We start from the raw sequence: 18,644 nt of genomic DNA on the forward strand, positions 1-18,644 counted from the left end.
GAGCGCGTGGGTCGGCCCAATGTCCATTGTTTGCCGAAATCTTTTCTAGGATTTCATATCCTTCATTATAGGTCATAGYTGTAAAGGCTCCGCCCGCAGTCGCATCGAGCATTTGTTTTGCCATGGGATTTAACCCATTGTAAAACGTCTCGAGTAGAATACAGTACGGAATGCCTAGGTGTGGGCATTTCCTCAACAGCTCTTTGAACCTTTCTCACGCGTCAGGAACAGCCTCATCGTCCATTTGTTTGAAAAGACAAATCTCATTTCTGGACTTAGCGTTCCTTGTCGGTGAGTTAAACCATGCTTTTGCCCGATCCCTCAAGAAAAATGGAAACAAAGTGAGCCTTAGATCGTCATTTGACACTCCCGGGATCAAGAAAGAATCAGTGATTTTCATAAAAGATTTTATGGAAATCACTGATGCTTTCTTGATCCCGGGAGTGTCAAATGACGCTCTAAGGCTCACTTTATTTCCATTTTCCTTGAGGGATCGGGCAAAAACATGGTTTAACTCATTAACTTCGGGTTCTGTGCCGTAATGGAGTAACATGGCAGAAATTTTTTTGCGAAAATATTTCCCACCGACAAGGAACGCTAAGTCCAGAAATGAGATTTGTCTTTTCAAACAAATGGACGATGCGGATGTTCCTGACGTGTGGGAAAGGTTCAAAGAGCTGTTGAGGAAATGCCCGCACCATGGCATTCCGTACTGTATTCAACTCGAGACGTTTTACAATGGGTTAAATCCCATGGCAAAACAAATGCTCGATGCGACTGCGGGCAGAGCCTTTACAACTATGACCTATAATGAAGGATATGAAATCCTAGAAAAGATTTCGGCAAACAATGGACATTGGGCCGACCCACGCGCTCGGTCACAGAAAAAGACTGCGGGGATACATGATGTAGATGCATATACTGCATTAACAGCCCAGCTTACCTCCATGACCAACAAGTTGAAAATTTTAACTTCCGGTCAGGAAGGACAGCAAGCTGCTAATACACCAGTCCAAACATTCCTATTTGTGCAATGTGTGTGCTGTGGCGGGGAACACTCGTATGAACACTGTCCTCACAATGTTGAATCAGTAAACGATGTTCATAACCGAGTTAATCCCTATTTCAATACCTATAATGCCAGCTGGAAACATCAACCGAACTTTTCTTGGAACAGTCCCAGTTTAAACCCACCAGTCCATAAACAACAAGGAACTTCTAATTTCCAACCGCAACATCATGGAAACAGTTCAAACTCTCAGAATCACCAGCAAGGTTTTCAAAACTCACAACCACCTTTTCAGAATAAACCTCATCCACAGTCAGAATCATCTTCTTTGGAAGCAATKATTAAAGGACTCTTTGCACATGCACAAGCACAAAACCAAGCTTTAATAAATCAACAAAGTGCGGCCATCAGGATTTAGAGACTCAAGTCAGTCAACTTGCGCTTAACCAGAATAATCGAGCCCTTRGTACCTTGCCCAGTAATACAGAGGTCCCTAGAGACCTAGGTAAGGAACATGTGAAAGTAGTGACCCTTAGGARTGGGAAGGAGTTGAAAGAAAAAGTGCCCAAAAATAGTGCACCAATTTTGACAGAAGCTGATGCTACAKCATTGGTTCCTTCCAAAGAAAGACCGGTCCTACCCTTAGAGAAACAGGCATTAAAGACCACCACTTMTGTCCCCCTRGATCAGACTTTCCATTACTCTTTCCTRAGKATGCTTTAAAGAAGTCAAAAGAGACTGAGGTTTTAGAGACCCCTAAGCTTGATGYTAAGACTTCATCTRAAMCTCYAAAGGGCACCACAAAGACCCAAGGCATTCAASACCCGTCTTGCTCAACTCATCCAAGTAATAATGTAATAAAACCAGTCCCTCCTTATGTTCCCTACCCCCAAAGGTTGAGAAATCAAAAAGAGGAACTGCATTTTAAGAAATTCTTGGATGTATTTAAAGAATTGCACATCAACATCCCGCTTGTTGAGGCAATTGAGCAAATGCCTAGTTATGCCAAGTTTCTGAAGGACATCCTAAGCAAGAAGAAGAAGTTGACTGAATATGAGACAGTAGCACTAACCGAAGGATGTAGTGCRCTTTTTACCAATAGCATACCCCCTAAGCTAAAAGATCCAGGGAGTTTTACCATTCCTTGTCCAATAAGAGGGAAGGAGATAGGGAAAGCCCTATGTRACTTAGGAGCYAGTATCAACCTTATGCCYTTGTCTGTTTTCAACACCCTAGGCATAGGAGAAGCTAGACCGACCACAATCACACTCCAATTCGCCAACAAGTCCATAGCATATCCTAAGGGTAAAATTGAAGATGTTTTGGTACARGTTGACAAGTTCATATWTCCGGCGGATTTTATCATTCTAGATTTTGAGGCGGATAAGGATATTCCTATTATATTAGGAAGAACATTTCTAGCCACCGGAAAAACTTTAATAGACGTCCAAAAAGGAGAGTTGACCATGAGACTCCAAGACCAGAAAGTCACCTTTAATGYCTTCAACTCTCTAAAGTACYCTGATTAYTTGGAAGAGTGTTCAAGAATATCTGAGATAGAGGAGATGTGTTTGGAAGAGGGAATTCAAAAAAACCTTAAGTTGGAAGGTGAATATGATGAGGAAATAGAAGAGGAAAGTGTTGAGGAAATAGATAAATTAGGAACTGATGTTGTCCCAGTGGATGCTGCAGCATTTGAGCTGCTAGAAAATAATGAGCAAAAAGACTTCACCCCGTCCATAGAATCACCACTTGATTTGGAGTTGAAACAGCTCCCATCCCATCTAAAATATGTTTTTCTAGGAGAAGAAGGCAAATTGTCTGTCATTATCTCATCTACCCTAGAATTGCATCAAGAAAAGAAACTTGTGAATATGTTGAAATTGCATAAGAAAGCCTTAGGATGGACCATTGCTGACCTTAAAGGGATTAGTCCCTCTATTTGTCAACACAAGATCATCCTTGAAGATAAAAWTTTCAYTTCCATAGAACCCCAACGGAGGCTAAACCCTGTCATGAAAGAGGTARTCAAAAAGGAGATTTTAAAATGGTTAGATGCCAGAATTATTTTTCCGATTGCCAGTAGTTCTTGGGTTAGTCCGATCCAATGTGTTCCAAAAAAGGGAGGGTTCACAGTCATCACAAATGACAAAAATGAACTTATCCCTACTAGAGTTATCTCCGGTTGGAGAATATGCATGGACTATAGGAGACTAAACAAGGCTACCCAAAAAGACCATTTTACACTACCTTTCATTGACCAAATGTTGGATAGGCTAGCCGGAAAGGAGTTCTATTGTTTCTTGGATGGTTATTCAGGGTACAATCAAATAGCCATTTCTCCGGAAGACCAAGAGAAAACCACCTTTACTTGTCCCTATGGCACCTTTGCTTTCAGAAGAATGTCATTTGGACTTTGTAATGCTCTAGCCACCTTTCAAAGGTGTATGATGTCCATCTTTTCTGATATGCTTGAAAAATCCATTGAAATATTTATGGATGATTTTTCTGTGTATGGTTCATCATTTGACAATTGTTTAAATAATTTGAAAAAGAGCTTGGAAAGGTGTGAGGAAACAGACTTGGTCTTTAATTGGGAGAAATGTCATTTCATGGTCAAAGAAAGAATTGTTCTTGGACACTTGATTTCAAAAAGAGGGGTTGAGGTAGATATGGCAAAGCTGGAGGTAATTGAAAAACTACCCAAACCTACCACGGTTAAGGGAATCAGAAGCTTTTTGGGTCATGCCGGATTTTATAGAAGGTTTATCAAAGATTTTTCAAAAATTTCAAAACCTCTTTGTTTACTCCTCCAGCATGACCAAAAATTAAATTTTAATAATGAATGCAGAAATGCATTCAAAACTTTGAAAAAAACTTTGGTTACCGCACCAGTGGTAGTTGCCCCGGATTGGAACAAACCTTTTGAGATAATGTGTGACGCTAGTGATTGGGCGGTAGGTGTTGTATTAGGACAAAGAAAAGACAAGGTGTTTCATTCAATCTACTACGCAAGTAAGATTTTGAATGAAACACAAATTAATTACACCACAACTGAGAAGGAATTATTAGCCATAGTTTTTGCTTTTGAAAGATTTAGGTCCTACTTGATGGGAACAAAGGTAATTGTGCATACCGATCACTCAGCCATCAAGTACCTAATCTCAAAGAAAGATGCAAAATCTAGGTTAATAAGATGGGTGCTTTTATTGCAAGAATGTGACTTAGAGATTCTTGATAGAAATGGGGTAGAGAATCAAGTAGCGGACCATTTGTTTAGGTTGGAAGAGCCCGAGAAAGGAGGAATGGACATTAGTGATACTTTTCCGGATAAAAGAATCCTCTTGATTGACCAACCAAAAACACCATGGTTTGCGGATTTAGCTAATTTCTTGGCCTGTGGAATAAAACCATCTAATTACACAGGCCACATGTTGAAAAAATTATTTCATGATGCTAAATCTTATTTGTGGGATGACCATTTTTGTTTAGACTTGGTGCAGATCAGTTTTTGAGAAGATGCGTGTCCGAAACTGAAGTGGCAGCACTCCTGCAGCATTGCCATCATGCACCATATAGAGGCCATTTTGGAGGCCAAAAAACTGCAACCAAAGTTTTACAATCCGGTTTTTATTGGCCAACCATTTTTAAAGATTCCCACAATTTTGCACAAAGGTGCAATGAATGTCAAAGAAGTGGCTCCATTTCCAAAAGGAATGAAATACCATTAAATGGGATACTCGAAGTTGAATTATTTGATGTTTGGGAAATAGACTTTATGGGTCCTTTCCCTCCATCAAATAATTGCCAATACATACTTGTGGCTGTTGACTACGTATCCAAATGGGTGGAGGTTATGGCATGTGTGTCAAATGATGCAAAAACTGTGGTTAAGTTCCTCCAAAAACATATTTTCACACGGTCCGGTACCCCAAGGGCACTAATTAGTGACAAGGGTACCCACTTTGTGAATAATTTGTTAAAATGAGTCCTTGAAAAATACAATGTTAACCACAGAAGTTTACATAAGGACACAAAGTCAATACAAAAGAGCAAAGCTATAAATTGACTCCTTATCACACAAAGAGTGTTGAAAACACAACAAAAGTCCCTTAGGGGCTATGTGTTTTAGAAAATGTTATGAAAAGGCACAACAAAAGTGCAAAATAGGCCATAGTGCCCAAAAATTTGAAAATTTTACATGTGGAGTATATAAGAGGAAAAAAAAAGCTATGAGATAAAAGATACGCCAATTAGAGAAAACCCTATAAGCCCTATTGATCCTAAAATGGTGAATGTGTTTGAACTTAACGAAAAAAAAAGGAATGCTAGCCTATGGTTCACACAAAGAACTTGGTTTTGAGTGACACATCTTAGATTTATGAAAGGTTATGAACATCATGATGTTATAACTCTCTTTAGGAAGGCACTTAAGGCCTAGATCATGCATTTTTGTTTATATTGAGTCTTTATATTTGTCTTTTGGKTGCTTGGGGACAAGCAACGGTTTAAGTTTGGGGGTATGATATGTGTTGAGAATTTAACACATAAAGCACTCTTTTTACGTCTTTTTAGTTATATAATTTCTTTTCATTCCCACTTTGAGTCCTTTTCATTTATTTCTTTAGACATTTGTTATTATGAAGCTAAATATTGTGGTTGACTTGTTGGTATGTGTGAATAAAGCTAATTGAGAGTTTTTGTGAAAACAGCAGATGCTACAGCATTGTTGCAGAGTTTTTGTAATATCCCGTACGTTGGATATTATGGTTATACATAACATGTAAAAAATTTCATGCCTTGTGTAACACATATGATAACATGTAAATGGTTTTCATGCCTTGTGTGTATACTTGTATGTAATCATGCATATCTTGAATATGTATGTGTATCAATATTTTCATGTAAAACAAAGCATGCCAACATAATAGTAATGCATAAAATACTTCTATATATAGCATACATGTATCTCATATATCACATAAGTACTCACCTTGATTTGCCTACTTTTTCCTTTGATTCCTTTCTTCAAGCTTAATTAGGTAAATATAGAGAGATTTCTTTTTTTTTTTTTTTTTTTTTTGTATGCATAAATAGTGACCCTTAAACCCCTATTTATAGATAAATTCATTACATTAACTACTTGTTCTTTTTGCTCTAAAGATTGTACTTTTATGAGAGTTTGACACCTCACCAATAAAGATAATAGAATCTTGACAACTCATCTCTAAGGATAAGAGAATCTTTACAACTCATGCTTCTAGTACTCCTTGTCATGCTTCCTAGACTTGTCTTGTAATCAATAGTCTTGCCAACTCATAAACTTCTAGCCTTAACAACTCATCACTAGATTGCTTAGTCATGCTTACTAGACTTGCCAACACACTTTTAGCCTTAACAACTCATTACTAGTTTGCTTAGTCATGCTTATTAGACTTGCCAACACACTTCTAGCTTTAACAACTCATCACTAGCTTGCTTAGTCATGCTTACTAGACTTGCCAACACATTTCTAGCCTTAACAGCTCATCACTAGCTTGCTTACTAAATGTAACAGCTGCTGGAGTACTTGATTATGTATAAATATTTGTATTTAAGGCTGAAATATTGAGATTTATTTAATAAGAAACTAGGGTGTTACAATAGTGATAGAAGAGTAAAGGGATGCAGAAATTACTTGTGACGACACGTCATTAGCACCACGCTCAACTTCTAGGGGAAATGATGATTCCGCCATCTTAGATGGAGTTGAAGCTAACTCTGAAGCCTACAGAATTTTATAGTTCATGGTAAGTGGAATCAGACAAGACTGCAATTTAATAATGGTTCTTAATAGATATGCTATCAAGACTCACTACATCTGCTTCTGTCACCAACTTCTGTACTACTTTTTCCCCAAAAGAAAAATACAAAACCATCCTCTGAAATTCCAAAAATGAAGGTTACAACATGCAACTTCTAATAAATTTACAGCAACATGTAAAACAAGAAAGGGAAAATAAGGTACCATCAATGCATGGTGAACGCAGCATCCCAGCAGCTGACACTATTGATGTGTGTTTCATAGGGGGAGGGAATCAAAAGTGAGACGATTCCCAAGGAAGTTCAGTAATTGATATTGACTACGGGGCCGTTTATCGAACTCTTACCGAGTAAGGGGCTTACCGGGTCACTTACCTGGTGTCACTTACCTTACCGGTAAGCATGGCAAGGACCACGAATTTGCCCGGTAAGAGGCATAGCAAGGACCAAGACTTATCCGGTAAGGGACGTGACTCGTACCAAGTAAGTGCTTACCAGGTAAAAGACGCTTACTGCAATCCATTTTGATGGTCGATAATGTTACTCGATAAGTGAGGGTGATGACTCGTACGATAAGCACTTACCCTGCAAGTGATTGGTAAATGGCCCCTACCTAAGTCCCAAATTTACGTACGCCTTCAGCCTTGTGCCTTGGTCTCAAGACAAATAAGGTAAATGCTTTTCAAAGAAAAGTTTCACACAGTGTCTCTAAATCAACATATTTTGCTCATTTGATGGGTGTCATTCATAACACGTTCTATTAAAACGTTCATTGAAGACTTGCACATAATACATCATTTTCTACTAATTTATCCAAAGGTAATCTTTTGAGATGTTTTAATAAAAATAATTTAGATTAGTGTGCACTGAACATCAAAACAATAAAGGGCATACTAGTGTGAGTCATTAACTTGACCCCTACTGGTCCCTTAATGAGTCATGGTGCATATTGGAAGAAAGTTGAGGTGGTATCTTCTCATATTACAGACGTTAGGCAGTCCATCAATGATTAAAATATAGAAACATGAAATACTGATAACTGTGCCAGACTCCACATTATGCTTTTGTGAAACATAAAAGCTGACAGCAGATATAATAAACTTACCGGGTATAAGCGTCTCTTACCCGGTAAGGCGGTAACCATTAACTAGCTAAGAGTTACCACCTCACCTACCGGGCAGGATTCTTGGTCAAGAAAATGGCACAGTAAGATTGTTGGTAACGACTATCATCTCTAACCAGGTAAGTAAGAGACAACAAGGGGTCATTTACCAAACGCTTACCAGCAGGATCACCACCATCACTTATCTATCTCAGATAACATTCTCGGCTATCAAAAACGATTGTTGGTAAGCGTTTTTAACCCGGTAAGTGCTTATCGGTTAAGATTCTAGGTCTTTACAATGCTCATGCGGAAGGTAAGCGATACATGGTAAGCGCTTGGTAAACATCTCCTTAGTTTTATATGATAATAGTAATTTTCTTATATCTATGGTGTTGCTAGGACTTCATGATTCTTGAAGACTTGGGTGAAGCATAAAGCATGAAGAGAGGAAAATCAGACAGAAAAGCCCATAAAATAGAATAACTGTCCACTGTCACATGAATTAATTGATGGATACACGAAACCATGGATCAGTTTCAATGTGAAGTACGCTATATATCCAGTAGAAGATGATTACAAATCAGAATACATAAGCATCACACATGCTAGTTTTTAGAATAAACAACAATACACACAATTCACAAGTGATTATTTTTGGACTCATACACTATGCTCTCGAGAGATTTGTGCAAAAAAATATACGTATAGTTGCTTATTCACATGCAGTTTCTGGAGTCTGAATGACTTACTTGGCGTCCTTGCCTTATTATGTATGACGGTTATTTGTACTTGTATTCGTCACCTGTTTGACACATCACCCGTTTGATTGCACCAAACGTTCGACATTTCAACTTACATGCAAAATGGGACACATTTCTTTGTTTGCAATCAGTTGAATTCGAGTACTGCCCCTGTGTGATTGAACCCACACGAGATCTGCAATGCCTTCACACTCTCCCCAAAGTCGACGATGGTGGGTTCAACATAATCTACATCATCTCCTAGGCCCTGCACCCACAAGATTTGCTTAAGTTCTATGTGAATTATATTCGAGTAATAAATACTCTCTAAAAAAAGATAACAAAAAGAAAAAAAGAACACAGCTTTTTTCAAAACCAAATCAAATAAACCCAATATATCAGACACAGAGATAGAATGTATGCAGACCTTTCCTCTACCCCAAGGGGTAGAGAGGCTGTTTCCGATAAGACTCCCGGCTTGCAAAACAAAATCTAAAAGGAAACATGTGCGCAAAGTAGCAGAAGATTGTGTGCAAACAAGAACACAGGTATAGTGTGAGGTAACACACTATTAAAGCAGGAGGAACACTATGCCTGGCAAACAGGAAAAGCAAGTAAAATTAAGGTTGGCATATGGTAAAAACAGAAAGTAATAAGACTACCAAACAGTAAAGGTTCCATAAGTAGATGCATAAATAAGACATGGAAGGTAGGGAAAACTAACACCACCCTCTATCTAACAGGCAACATTTTTGGTGGTTGCATATTCTTATCAGGCAGTCCCAAAGCAGAGACCACTTCTTCAAAATCATATCTCTCTCCCTCTCTCGTACGTTTATACTTTCCAAAAGACAGTTTATTCAAAACACTTGTCTTAAACCATTATTTGAACAGTGATACAAACTGGGAAGAGCAAAGTTTCTCTCATGTCAAGGAGAGGAAGAATAAGAACATTTACAGTCTATGCCTGTATATGACTTCAAAGGGATGAATGAACCTCATCAAAGATGATAAGGAAGAAAAGTTAAATAAGCAAGTAATATGAGAATTATAAGTAGGTTTGAATGTCATATGGTTTGCAGTGACATTTAATATAAACTACTGATGATATTCTATACAATGCGGTTGAATATGCTTCGATTCAATTAAGCATCCGACACATCACCATGAACATACTTATCATTTACAAGAGTTGTGTCTCAATAGACTGACCAGAAGAAGATGGACAGTAAAATATATTCTAGTGGAAGCGGGAACAGACCAGTTGTCCGCCAGAAGAATGCTCGTCTTCCAAAAAGGTGCCCATCGCGCCACCCCAACCCCATGTATAGACATTGCCATCTGCATATTAGCAACATTACACAAAAAGTAGCAATAAGAAATAACTATATACCAAACTGACAAGATCAACATAAGAAGTCCCTTTTCTCATTCAATTACTTCTAAAAAAAAGACTTGATTATCTTCTACAAGAATGTAGTGTTGAGCAAATTAATATAGGGCATCAATTTCATCCTCTCCATCCGTAAGTGTAACAATACTACACATGCATATACTGTGTTTTCTTGTACCTGCTTCTATCTATATGTTGTTGCCTACTCATAACTAGCTTTCCATAAGTTATCGTATCTGCCTTTATTGTCTCGAATTCTTTTTCGTTATCTTCCTCTTTTTTTAATATTTCCTCAAACTTTTTGGGCTAAATTTCTCTCTTTCACACCCTTTTCACATGCCCAGGGTCTTCACGGAAACATCCGCTCTACTCTTTGGGGGTAGAGGTCAGCTCTGCAGTACATCTCCGCACTGCTGTCCGGGGGAGGACCCCACCTTCGGGTAGGAAACAGTGTGTTCATTTGGTTTGGTTTATCTCATTTGATCGACAAAAGCTGCAACGCTTTCGGGTAGGAAAGGCTGCTTGTTTTTATTTTACTTTATACATGAGAAGAGTTTACAAAATGGTTTCTAACATAAAGGAACTTACCAGAAATAGCAGCTGTATGCTTCCAGCCACATGATACCTGCCGATAAAAGGTGTCACACTATTAAAACACAAGCCAAGGAACAGCAAAAGGGGGAGAAGGAAAGATGTATCTTTGGGATGGTTTTGTCAGCCTAAAGCTTTAATGGTGATTAAATTACAGGAAACTGACCTTGCAAACAGAATGCCTCACGAATGGACCTTGAACTCTTTCTGGCTCATAAACACTATGTGTATCGCTGAGATAAGAGAATGTGATTATTACCTACTTATTTGAAATGAAACTGGACGGCATGTTTAGTCCATAAATATCTTAGATTTAATTTTATCGACATACCCAGTACCGAGACAACCATTTTCGTTGGAACCCCATGTATACAGTTCTCCACCTCCTTTGTGATAAAAGTGACCAAAAAGAGTTTGAAGATAGAAAGACAGATAGCATTAGCACATATGATAAGAAGGCAGCAAAAGATCTAAAGTCAATAAGACAGGTCATCCTTTCATGTTTGATCATGATGGTATTTTAAGATTTATGATATTCCATGTGAACTTAATATAGCTAAACGATAAAAAAAATGCAGAATGCGTCCTTTAAGAATCTAGCAATGCTATTACTCGTTCATTTTCATTTCCCAATCATTTCTACATAGTTTACCTTAAACATTTTTAAGCAAACTCCTCCATCCCAAGTATATCAAAACAACACATGGGCATAGTTGGTTTGCTCTACTAGTTATGAAACACCGTTTCGACATAGGGAGGTGAAGAAGTTGATTGTTGCCTACAGCATCTTATTTAGATGGCAACAAAGAAACTTATCTGATCCCAGACTATCTTCAGGCCTAGGTGAGCAATAAATACTCCATAGGGTGTATAAATTGTACAGCAACAGGAATGATTATATCACTCTCTTCTTCTATTAAACATTCTCATAATCCAAAAGGATCACAGTGATAAAAGAGTAAAGGGATGCAGAAATTACTTGTGATGACACATATGTGATTAGCACCACATGCAACTTCTTCAGCAAATGGTAATTCCCCAATCCTAGATGGAGTTGAAATTGTATTTCCTTCTCTGAATCCCTTCATAGAGTTTTATGGTTCATGATCAGTGGAATGAGATAAAAGTGCAATATCATATCTAATTGGTTCTTAGTAGATGTGCTATCAAGAGTCGCTACGTCTGCTTCTGGCACTTACCAACTTCTGTACTGCTTTTTCCCCAAAGACAAATACGGAACCATTCTCTGAAATTCATAAATGAAGGTTATAACATGCACACTTCAAACATAACTCCAAATAATTTTACAGAAACATGTAAACAAGAAAAAACAAAAATAAGGTACCATCAATGCATGCCGAATGCAACATCCCAGCAGCGACACTTTTAATCTGTGCTTTATGCGAACATTGGAGGGGGATGGAATCGAAGTGAGAGAACATTCACAAGAAGTTCAATAGTGAGAGATTTCCATGAAAGTTCAATTAATGATATTGTACTACCTCCTTCCCAAATTTAAGTAAGCCTTCCGCCTTGTGCTTTTGTCACAAAATAAACGAGGGAAATGCTTTTTTTTCAACGAAGATATTTAAGCAAAACTTAGTATAAACTTGATCACAATTCACTTCTTCTTTTCACGAACAATGTCCCTTAATCAACATATTTTGCTAATCAAATGCATGTTGTTCATAAAATGTTCTATGGAGATGTTCATTGAAATTTTACACATAATACCATATTATTTTCTATTAATTTATCCTTGAAGGTAATCTTTTGAGATGTTATAAAAGGCATCCTAATGGGTACTAGAACAAATGCTATAGTCATTACCTTGACACCTTCAAGCCCCTTAATGAGCCTTGGTGTATATTCACTGCATCAGAAGAGAGTTGAGATATTATCTTCTCATACCACAGATATTAGACAATCCATCAATAGTTAAAATATGGAACATGAAATACTGATAATTGTGCCAGATTTAACATCAATGTGCTTTTGTGAAAGTATAAGCGGACAGTAGAGAAACATTAAACTTCTTACAAGATGGATGCTAGAAAATATAAATGGCGTAAATAGAGTATGGGGGAGTAACAGCAAAGAACTAAAACTTCCTAATCTTTTTCTTTCCTTTGTTTTTTCATCTTCTACACCACCTGTGAACGTTTTCTTTTTATTTAGTTCATCTTGACTTCCATAAGAAAAAAAGGTTAACGATATGTACGAAGAAACAAAACTAAAATGAACAAAAAGAATTGCTGATACTGAATCTAAACTAGAAGTGCTTTGCTATGTAAAGAGGCCTCATCTTCCTACCACAGGTACATTATATAGACAGTGGACCTCTGTTCTTATGTTTACAGGTACATTCTGAAAAGAATGTAACAAAACAAGAAAACAGTCAGGCTGCTGAGCACATCATCAGAAGATAAATGAGCAAACCCGATTTGGTCACCAGGATTGAAGTCAGAACATGTTATTTGGAATATTTGAACTTAACATATTGGGTCAATTTTCTACAGGCACAGAATGTGATGCTCAATATACCTATGAACTATTGGAAGTTATCAAGACTCATCAGCTTTTCTTTACAGATATGTATGTTGGAAGAACGAAATGTATATAGATTAACAAAGACCTACTACTTAGTAAGGTACAGATGATATCAAGTATCCTTTTTATGCCACTAGATACTGCAAATGATTTTAGATGGCCAAAATGAACCTGGTAGAACTCAGAAAGCCCAAGAGGCTTGATTTGTGTCCATGACCAAGCCTTCCATACTCTCCTCCTCCCCAACTTAAGACCTCACCTTTTTCTGAAACACATGCCAACCAATATTAGAATAGACCAATCTCCATATCTGTGCAGAATAAATCACAAATCCTCATCGTACTTCCATTAGAAAGGACAAAAGTACTCATATGTCTCTAACCTGTAACAGCAATAGAGTGATCAGAACCCAAAGCAGCCATCTTAACAGGGACTTCACTGAGAAAATCTACTTTACTTGGGACTGGAATCACCTTTGCTGCCTCTGCAAAGTTCCTTATGTCAGCCCTTTATTTCCACTTGCAGACAAATACTGTATGTCGGATTCATGTGGAGGTAAACAAGTTCTGCTTTAAAAAATGAAATCATTGAAAGAAAACAACTATTTCACGAAATGGATCATCTAGCATCATATCATAGAAATGGTCTGCATAAAAAAGGGTTAACATTCTATATCAACAATAACCCTGGCATTTGTTGGTAACTAATAAATGAAGAACCACATATATACATCTTACTCCTTCCAAGCCCAAGTTGACCACTAGAATTCTTGCCCCACATATACAGTTCTCCACTTTCTGCAATTTAGAAGCATGTTTAAGCACGAGAACTGGAGAAGGAGAAAAGCACAGACATGGACCAATCAGAGAAAATAAATAGAACAAATTAACAATATGGATAAGAGATCCATTTGAAGTTCATATATCTCTATGGAAATCTTCACTTAATCGGATGTTGCAAACCTGTAATTGCTGAAGAGTGATAATAGCCAGCTGAAATTTTCACAATATCCTTGGGAAGTCCAGAAACTTCAAGTGGGTCCTGCAATGGTAAGTCAATCCACATCAATTTAACATTTATATAAGTTTCATAGAGAATGTAGTGATAGATGCATGGGAAGAATTTAAGCCCTTGCTAGGGAATAGAAGTTATTTATGAAATTCAACCACATAACAAAGACTACAAGAAATATTGATATGATTAGAGAGGGAAGAAAGAGTTCCAATATCAGGACAAATACATGTAAAGTATTAATTTCTGCATTATCTTGCCTACAAAGCTTCCACTAGAAATAAATGTGTAAGGAGCAAATGGCTTACAACTATTTTTGTTTTTAAGGGCATAATAGCAACTTGATTGGACTATTGAGTATGGATGAATAGAACATCCTGTTATGGCTGCTTCAACCAGGAGCATCTTTTAAGACTTGGAGTTTATTACATCAGGTCATGGTCGACTTCTTAAACCAGACATGGAAAGATTAGTTTAGCTCACCTATGAGGAATCTTCCAAGGTGCAGTCCAAAGTCGAACTCTACCAATACCATACAAGCAGTGATAGATCCATGGTTTTTGATAGAATGGCAAAGAAGACTAATGAACAGAAAAGCATTTAGCTTATGTCAAAGATTAAAAAGTGTAAGAGGTATAAACCGACTCCTACCTCATGTCACTTTCAAAACATCATGTGTCCACTACTCTCAAATCAGCCCCTCTTGCTACACTGGTCGTTTACTTACAAATACCCTTAAAGAGCTCTTCCCAACCAAATACCTTTCAGACTCTTTCCAAGTTAAGGCTTTCAGCATTGTTTAATAAACTAGACATGTTTTTAACAAAACAAACCCTTCTCAGCCCCTGAGGAGGGCATGCAGCTCAAAATATAGAAAATCCTGTCATTCCAAATAGTTTTTTCTTTTACCTGAAACCCTAATGCACAATATTAAAATTAACCAATGATAAGTTTAGCACTCAAACTACCATGGAATTATGGCTAGCAAGTTTACAAATATGTGATACTGAACAACCAAGCAATGAGAGACAAAGGGGTCATATCATGACAAGCATGAAATACCGTACAATTGTGTAGCTTCTACCATCTGACACACCCAGTTGGCCATAGTCATTGAGTCCAGCAGCATATACATCTCCAGTGTCTGTAAAACATGAACTGATCCATCAGGTTCATAACTCAATGATGGAACTATAATGTAAATTCTAAGATTGCTACAACTTAATGCTAGATCAAAGCCCTGCCTTAAAGCCAAAAGAGAAATAAGCTTTGTCATATAGTAATAAGATACTTCTAAAACACATTCAAAGGCTACACTGATATTGGTACTGGATGCCAAACTACTATTATAAAACCTTGATAGTTCATACACATGAGTAACCCTTTCAGTACCCTGTCCATCGGGAAGCATTTCGGGTATCTAAAAATATGAATAGGTTTCCTAGTATGAAACATCTCTAACCTTTAAGACATCACCACTATCACATACTAACCTCATGTTCCACATAAATATTTCAGAAATTCTACAAAATTTGCATATTATTGCTACTTCTGGTCAAATGCCTTAAAATACTTTGAACTTCTTGTGCGTTATAATATATTTATCCATGCTTTGTGACTAAAGCGACACCTAAAGTTGGCCATGTGCAACACTTCACGACCCACAATACATACCACGTCTGAGATTCTTAGAAAAATTCAGCACGTTATTCTTACAAGACTTGTATCATCCATGATCCCCCACGTACTAAGCGTCTAAACACATCATTCATAGAAGCAGCAATCAAGTATAAGCAACTTTTACCTGTTAAGAACAAGGTGTGAGCCCCACCACATGCAATCTCACGGAGATTTCCGTCGCCAAAAGCCGAACACAAAGCCGGCCTCCATTTCGATTCCAAGCTACCCAAACCCAACCTCCCATAATCACCATTTCCCCATAGAGCCACAAACCTCCGGTTCTTGACATTTTCAATGTCAGTAATCAATTCCTGTTCTTCACACGTCAAAACCCTCATAAACCTCCTTTGGCAAAACCCTATTCCCAGTTTCTGGTTTGCCGAAGCCGATCTTGAAATTCTCATCACAAAACGTGTAGCAATCGCCATATTGAGCCAACAACAGCCCTATTTTCGATCATAACACAGTTTATGGAATAAATAAATGAAATCAATTTGGTTGAGGAATTCGGAGAAGAAGCAGAGAAGAGGAAGTGCTTACATAAAACACAGGAGAAAACCCTGAGGCGTGGAGGGTGTAGTTGCCGCTTGTATTAGAAGGAATCGGCATTTTATATGTTTGGGAGATATTGCTTTTCCTAAATTGCCCTTTCAATTCAAAAAATTTCACTTACGTTGATTTGTAAAAAAGGTTATTAAATTGATAAATCATGTTATTTAATTTTGGTACATAACATTTCTAATTTTCTACGGATGTCGTTTTTAAACTTCAAACACTTATTCGGTAAATGTTTATTGGGTAATTTTTCCCACCTGATGAATATAACAAGAACCGAAAATCTTATCCAGTAAGAACAATGATATGGATAGAGAGTCTTACCCGAAATGATGGTAATAACTCTTACATAGATAAACGTTTACCGGGCAAATTGTTACATATGATACCGTTTTAATATATTACAATCTTACCTAGTAAAATAAATTACAGTGTTGACTCATAATGATAAGCACTTACCGGGTAAACATTTCGATAAACAACCCCTAACTATTGTTAACTTTTTCATTAATCTAATTAAATGAGTGTATTTTAGTCATTTTCACTATTATTTTTAAATTAACTTAACATCATAAAACATGCTATATTTTTACTTTTAACTTGTAAAACATAAAAGATAACCACTATATTTTTTTCTATTTTAATATAATGATTAAAATATTTTTTTATTTAATTGGACTTAATAGAAAAAGTTAACGATCGTTAGATGATGGATCAAAACCGTTAGAAGTTGACAAATATAAGGGACCAAGTCTGAATTTTTAAAATTTAAAGGGACAATATCTGTTAAAAATTATTTACTCATCAGGTTACTATTAATTTGAATTGAAGTAGGATAAACTACGATTTAGCCCTTGGACTTCGTTTATTATGAAGATTATCTAGTATGCATTTTTTTATGGATCAAAAGAATTTAACGGTAACTTGGTATTTTGTTATTTCCTCAAGGCCCCCTCTACATCTCTTCTCCAAAGCAATGATGACGAGAAAACTAAGGTGGCGTTTGGTTCGCTGGAATTCGTCGGAAGCGGATGAAATTGGAATGGTCAATTTCGTTGACTAAATTTTATGCCGATGTTTGGTTACCCATGGAATGGAATTGAATTCCAAATATTCCCTCATTTAAGGATTTCACCATTCTTTCATAAAAGAGATGGAATTGAAATTTATTTCATCCAAAATTTTATAAATGACAAAAATACTCTCATTACAACTTAATAACCCTAGGCGCACCTTTTTTCCATTCTCATCTACTGCTTCCAATATCGAACCTGGTTTCTCTCATCTTGAATGACTTGTTTCACCTTCATCATCAATCGAAGACTGGAGATACAATTTCTACTTATGATTTCTGCTTCCGATTTATGCTTCTGAATTCGATTATGCATACAGTTTCTTCTTCAAATTTCGATTTATGCATACAATTTTTGCTTCGGATTTTGATTTCTGCTTACTGTTTTCTATTTTTTGTACGATTTATGTGTCCGATTTTTGTTCTGATTTTTGTTACTTTTTCTGAATTATGTTCCGAGATGGCAGCCAAACAGAGCTCACAAAAATCTAAAAAGTCAAACAATCTGCTCATTAAAATTTAATTTTATTAGTATTGTGATTAAAAAAATATCAAAGAAAGGGTATTTTTTATCTTCATCATTCATTCTGATTTTGTTGTAAATCAAACATGCATATTCCAATTCATTGGACAGATTACATTTCATTCTTGTCAACCAAACACTTGATCAAATATGATAACATTTCATTCAATTCCTTTCATATTCCAATTCCATTGACAGATTCTATTTCTTCAGAAATCATTCTGCAAACCAAACACCCGCTAAAAGATTTGGTTTCAAAATTGAATTCATGGCTTTTGAGTTAATTCATGATTTGATTTATGTGTTCAATTTAAGGTCATGGACAAGATTTTGATCGTGATTGCAGCATCCTGGATTTTGATTTTGTTTTCAGGCCATGGATAGGATTTTGATTTCTCAGGAGTTTCATCCGTAGAAAAAGATGAACATTCAAAGACCTTCCAGCCTAGTGGTAAAGGCTTGGGCATGGCATAGTCATGAACCCAAGTTCGAGCCCTGGAAGGGAAGTGTTGGCGACATTTAAGTGGGGCCATATTTAGCCTCCAAATTTGCCGGGAATTAATCGGGCTTTGGCCCGGACACCCTTAAAAAAAAAAAAAAAAGATAGAGGGAA

At 36.9% G+C, this 18,644-nt stretch overlaps 1 protein-coding gene and 2 non-coding genes across 5 annotated transcripts; 1 reads left to right on the forward strand and 2 right to left on the reverse strand.

The window, feature by feature from the left end:
- Positions 1–170: 170 nt before the first annotated feature.
- On the forward strand, positions 171–277 carry LOC112520575. The gene has a single exon (XR_003070045.1). It is a non-coding gene; the product is annotated as a small nucleolar RNA R71 (small nucleolar RNA).
- Positions 278–599: 322 nt separating this feature from the next.
- LOC112520565 lies at positions 600–706 on the reverse strand. The gene has a single exon (XR_003070036.1). It is a non-coding gene; the product is annotated as a small nucleolar RNA R71 (small nucleolar RNA).
- A 7,740-nt stretch (positions 707–8,446) lies between these two features.
- On the reverse strand, positions 8,447–16,434 carry LOC112519002 (ultraviolet-B receptor UVR8). Of its 3 annotated transcripts, XM_025126868.1 has the most exons (16): positions 16,422–16,434; positions 16,006–16,327; positions 15,269–15,345; positions 14,153–14,231; positions 13,928–13,987; positions 13,573–13,674; positions 13,362–13,455; positions 12,471–12,513; positions 11,986–12,031; positions 11,840–11,886; positions 11,620–11,722; positions 10,972–11,026; positions 10,807–10,873; positions 10,638–10,674; positions 9,918–9,997; positions 8,447–8,924 (listed from the first exon to the last, which is right to left on the reverse strand). In XM_025126868.1, exons 2-16 carry the CDS (start codon positions 16,307–16,309, stop codon positions 8,805–8,807), a joined length of 1,314 nt encoding a protein of 437 aa, XP_024982636.1. In that variant the 5' UTR covers positions 16,310–16,327; positions 16,422–16,434; the 3' UTR covers positions 8,447–8,804. The 3 variants fall into 3 exon arrangements, 2 of the variants coding, with proteins under 2 accessions (XP_024982636.1, XP_024982637.1); XR_003069895.1 differs by having other exon boundaries at positions 11,986–12,036; positions 16,006–16,433; XM_025126869.1 differs by lacking the exon at positions 13,928–13,987 and having other exon boundaries at positions 16,006–16,433.
- Positions 16,435–18,644: the final 2,210 nt, after the last annotated feature.

The sequence above is a fragment of the Cynara cardunculus genome (assembly GCF_001531365.2).
Source record: "Cynara cardunculus var. scolymus isolate 2C chromosome LG 10, CcrdV1, whole genome shotgun sequence".
Classification (NCBI taxonomy): domain Eukaryota; kingdom Viridiplantae; phylum Streptophyta; class Magnoliopsida; order Asterales; family Asteraceae; genus Cynara; species Cynara cardunculus.

Coding starts and splice junctions, on each gene's coding strand:
- LOC112519002 (XM_025126868.1), bottom strand. CDS start 16,309: ATGGCGATTGCTACACGTTTTGTGATGAGAATTTCAAGATCGGCTTCG. Junction 15,346..16,005: donor TCACACCTTGTTCTTAACAG/GTAAAAGTTGCT, acceptor CATGTTTTACAG/ACACTGGAGATGTATATGCT. Junction 10,874..10,971: donor AATGGTTGTCTCGGTACTGG/GTATGTCGATAA, acceptor CTCTTATCTCAG/CGATACACATAGTGTTTATG.